Below are 5047 nucleotides of genomic sequence, written 5' to 3' on the forward strand. Positions count from 1 at the left end.
CAGTACGCTCGTTCAAATATTCTATTCTCCTGCAAAATCACAAGATAAAAAGAAAATCGCCAAAACAAAGGAAGATGACGAGGATCGAAAGTCACAAGTAGGTTCTATACATACGTTATATATTTCGGCAAAATAAATACTAAACTAAACCACATTGCAAAAGGAAGGGCGCAACTCAATGCGAAACCGGTCTCTGATATTTACATTTTCAACATCCCTAAGGATAATTTGTTTTCGACTGAAAATCCAGCTTCATTATTTTATTTTTAGATCATCCTTTGAATCCTTTGAAACCAAAATTGAAAACACTGTATATGTAGACTCGCATCGAAAATTCCGAATTTCAAAACTGTTAGAGCATACAAAAAATATAAAATAGGAATTATTCATTATTTTTTTTAGATTTATGCGATAACAGAGTTCATTGTTTTAACGAACATCTTAAAATATTATAAGCCTAACGAAAAGTGATATAACTTTAAAAAGTTTTTACAAATAGGCGTTGCAAATAAAATGCAAAATGCTATCGTCACAATTTTAAAAGTTACTCATACTCAATTCTTATTGATTAAATCGATTATAAATACATGTCAGAAAACGATATGCTAATATTTAACTTTCTATTGCTATTAATAAACGAAGATATCACAGAAAATAATCCGAATGTAGATTTACAGCGATCTAATGCCAAATAATCATTTGTTAGAGCTTAAAAAGTTAAAATTATATTTCATTTAGTTTTTCGTCTATAATGAGGTTGATTGTACTGTTTGTTGCAACTTATTTTGAATTATTTTTCAATGCCATCACAAACATAAGCACTTATTTTATTAAACGAATCTTCTTTTTCCATAAAATTTTACTTCTAGAACGTAGATTTGCAGTTCGTTAAAACAACATCTGAAGAAAGCCTTCGGAAGAGGGCAAATTTTAATACTGGAAGCGGCTTCGAAGGAACAGATCGTAATGCAGGAGGTCGCGACAAAAGTGGCTGGAACGGAAATAATCAAAAAAGTTCTAGTGGTACCAATAGCAAGATTGAATCAAACACTTCACGGAGAAAATCAACGATCCCAAAACCACCAGAAATAGAAAGTGTTTACGGGCCAAAGCATGTATCATCATCGTCTGCTAGTTTCGATGAACCAGAAAACTCGAAATCAGCTCAAATATCATTAGATCCTAAATATACTTTACAAAACGCACGTTCATCAGCCAACAGAACTATGCCGATAGATAATCGAAAGGGAAACGAGAAGTCGTGCAACAAAGACGTAAGAGTTTATATATCTATATATATATATATATATATATACGCAATACTTCTCCCGAACGGCTGGACCGATTTTGTTTAAATTTTATAATCATTATCAGTATGACTGAGAATCGGCTAACATATATGTTTCATACTCCTAAGTATACAACCATTTTCTATTATTTTATTTTTATAATTCATAATTCAAAAACACATCAAATCCTACATTTCACCCTTCAATCACAAACCCCATATTTCGTAATAATCACTATAGCAATCAAATCAAAAATGATAATTCAGTTTTTGAGAGAATGAAGCGTTCGATTTGATGAATTCAAAAAACATTTTGTTGAATATACTCAAAAATATCTAAATTCTCAAAAAGTTAAGAAAAACTTTTTTTTAAAACAAATCGAAAAAATTTCAAACTTCTAAAAAAAAAGTCAATATTTTGAAAAAAATTCTAAATTAACAAAAAAAATCGAAAAAAAAAATCAAATGTATTATAAACATGCACATAAGCTGTTTGTAAAATACACTCGTCGCCCGATTTAAAAAGCACTTATAAGTTAACAGTATGTATTTATAATAAATAATCTATTTGAAATTATTCAAAACAATTATTGATTATTTTCATTTCTCGAATGCTTAATTACGGTACAGAAAGTTCCAGCAATTTGCCTTAAAGCACGATGCCATGCGCTCCACTAGTTCTTTACTGAATTTTGATTAAGACTTTCTTAAACTTATGGAAGAGCTTAAATTTAAGTTTAATAAAAAAAAAACTTAATTTTAATAAATCAATATGCTCCAAGAGCATTTATGCTATATGTGACATGCATTGCATCGGGTAAACGATCCTTATAATTTGTGTTAGCTATCCCTATCACTTATATATCACTTCCACATTCACATTCAGTTAGTTAACTTTTATAGCAGAATAGTATAATGCTTAGTAAAATTAATGAAGTTCCTATATTTTTCAGACTTGCGCATTTCGCAGAAGCAGCTCAGTGAAAATAAATGCTCAACCAGCTAAAAATGAAAAGGGTGGACAGGTGAAAGGAATATCTCGAGAACCAGAAATATACCAAAACGAATCTGATGATATAACACCATCAGTAAGTAATGACAGAGGTTTCATAGACAAAATAACACCAAAAATATTACAAGTCACAATTATATACATATATAAAATTGAATATAGAATTCTGCGAAAATATATTATTTAGCTGAGTTTATAATAACCTGAATGTTAATTAATATTATGTACCATAGGACATGACCGAAGATAGCGAAGATGTATCAACTGATGATGATCTTGGATATGGACATCAAAGAAAATGATGGCATTTTAAAAACATTAATATTGTACGTTTATAATGAAGACTTCTTAATGTTATATATAATTAAATGTTAAATATAATTATTATGTTATTCAAAAAGTTCTAACCTGTAGGTTCTGATAATTCAATAATTTCAACTTCTTGCAAATCATTGAAGTGTGTTCCTGCTCTTATAGAAATGCGACTAGGCGTGTAGCTCTCATCAAGCTTATAATCAGTGTATATGTATATGTGACAAACTGAAATAAAAAGAATAACATAACTAATTTAATAAAAATGATTTATATATTTAACTTAATTTCATATTCATTTTTTGTTGTCATATATGGGGTTTATTTTGATTTTATGACTTTAATATATTAGAATTTTGTAATTTAAATATGTTGTGGCAATAATTACTATAATTAGCAATGTTTGCACAGCCTTATTTTCATTGTTAGATAATTACCTAAAGTCTTCTTTAAAAACTGTATATTAACAAGATGTGGTAACTGTCCATCAGACTGCCAATATGTGTCAATACAATCATCTCTTATTTGATCAACGCCAAAACCTAAATGTATAGTAAAATAAAATAATTTATGACACTATATACAAACATAATTATTGTAAAATAGTATCATTTTACCAGGTTTACAAGAAGATAAGCTCCAAATTGCTTTATTTCCAACTTCGCGAACAGTTCCTGTCCTCTCTACCTTCGCAGGATCTGTTTCAGGTTCTTTTTGAGTAGACATCACTGACTTCAGTCTAAAATAGATATAAAGAAAATTTCTTTCTATAAAGTCAGTTTTTATTTCTACACCTGCTATAAATACCTTTAATAATTGATAGTCAAATTTATATTAATTTGATATGATATAAATATAGCTGTATAGCCCAATGCTCCATTTAAGACTCAACCACAAGACCTAGAATAGTTTTCTATCTTAATCTTATAAGATCAATATTATTGCAGTTTTTTTTTTAATTTATTGTTTATTATATAAGTATTATTATTGCTTTAATATGTTGCATTCCAACTGAAAATAAAAAAATTTACTGGCTTATTGGGAGGAAATCCGAAACTTCTCTAGTACAAAGTACTTCTGTGCAAAGGTATAATAGTGCCCATTTGGACTTATGGAATCAAACTATGGGGTCGCCCTTGTAAATCAAACACAAACATTATTCAAACATGCCAGAACAAAATTCTAAGTATCTTAACTAATGAGCTATGGTATATTTCAAACTTTTGCCTACATAAGGATTTAAAAATCTCTACAGTCAAGGAAATGATCAAAATTACAAGTTTATCTTTCAACAATAAATTCATCCAGCATACAAATCCTACTATTCAAACGATTCACAGACCGTTAAGAAGACCAAGCAAGAAATGGCCTTCTGACCTACCTTACTTAATCCAATGTCTGCACAATCCAGATCTAATTAACGCACATAATTTACAAGCACCTAACTTTCAAACCGCATTGACAATATTTTCTTTGGATATTTTAATGAGTTATTCTGTCTATTCTTGTCTGTGAGTGTCTCACTAACTAATAAGACAGTTTGTAATTCAAATTAAAAAATAAAAAAAGATGTATAACTGTTACACTTCTAATACAATTTATCTCTAGTAGTCTCTTCAAAGTTGATATATCCCAAAAGTTTTAAAATAACCTTTTAACAAGTCTATATTCTAGGAAACTCCTAGAAACTAACCTTTACGGTCACAATTTTAAAGATTAAATGCATGGGATATATTTACTTCCAATTTTTTATTAATACATGATTCCATATTCGGTAAATACCACTTTGATTAAATACTAAATAATTTATAAATAAACGAAATAATAAACTAATTCTTAAGCATAAGCGGTACCTTAAAATTGTACATTACTTTCATAGCCTAGAATGATTTACTCACTTGAGCCCAGATGTTTTAATAATATTACAATTGGCTTGATACTATCAGTTCCAAATTAGATAAATCTTAATAATATTATTCTTTAAACTATAAAATAAAAATACGATGCGTTCGTTAAAATTAACTGTACAACTTTGACAGCCTAGACATAGACGTTTCATTCTCGCGGTATTTTGGTTCAAAGAATTAATTATTGCTACGGGCGCTACATTGCTATGGCGCTTCAATAGCATATCACTCGGCATTCAAATTAAAGCGCCAAAATTTGAAATACAAATATTTGTACTTTAAAAATAATGTATTATTAATATGAAAAAATATAGTCCTAAAATAGTTTATTAGAATTTGAACTTTGAATTATAATAAAAATATATTAAGTAATAACAAAAGTTATTACTATTATTATTAGACAATAATAATGTTTTCTTTGAATCAATCGCGCCTTCGAGCACACAATTGACAGGAGTAATACACAGTACACTACATTATGTATTCTTACATACATTATACACTTTCTATTATACTTCTTCTGCACTT

The 5047-nt window shown here is 28.7% G+C and overlaps 1 protein-coding gene across 3 annotated transcripts; it reads right to left on the minus strand.

The window, feature by feature from the left end:
* Positions 1–2703: 2703 nt before the first annotated feature.
* LOC113368074 (anaphase-promoting complex subunit 10-like) lies at positions 2704–4647 on the minus strand. 3 transcript variants are annotated; one of them, XM_026609639.1, is made up of 4 exons: positions 4511–4647; positions 3230–3351; positions 3050–3154; positions 2704–2840 (listed from the first exon to the last, which is right to left on the minus strand). In XM_026609639.1, the coding sequence occupies exons 2-4, from the start codon at positions 3336–3338 to the stop codon at positions 2704–2706; spliced, it is 351 nt and encodes a 116-aa protein (XP_026465424.1). In that variant the 5' UTR covers positions 3339–3351; positions 4511–4647. The 3 variants fall into 3 exon arrangements, with proteins under 3 accessions (XP_026465424.1, XP_026465425.1, XP_026465426.1); XM_026609640.1 differs by having other exon boundaries at positions 4466–4563; XM_026609641.1 differs by lacking the exon at positions 4511–4647 and adding an exon at positions 3420–3467.
* Positions 4648–5047: the final 400 nt, after the last annotated feature.

Source organism: Ctenocephalides felis, unplaced genomic scaffold (assembly GCF_003426905.1).
Source record: "Ctenocephalides felis isolate EL2017-DRISC unplaced genomic scaffold, ASM342690v1 CF-g0.4_SCAFFOLD_01170, whole genome shotgun sequence".
NCBI lineage: Eukaryota > Metazoa > Arthropoda > Insecta > Siphonaptera > Pulicidae > Ctenocephalides > Ctenocephalides felis.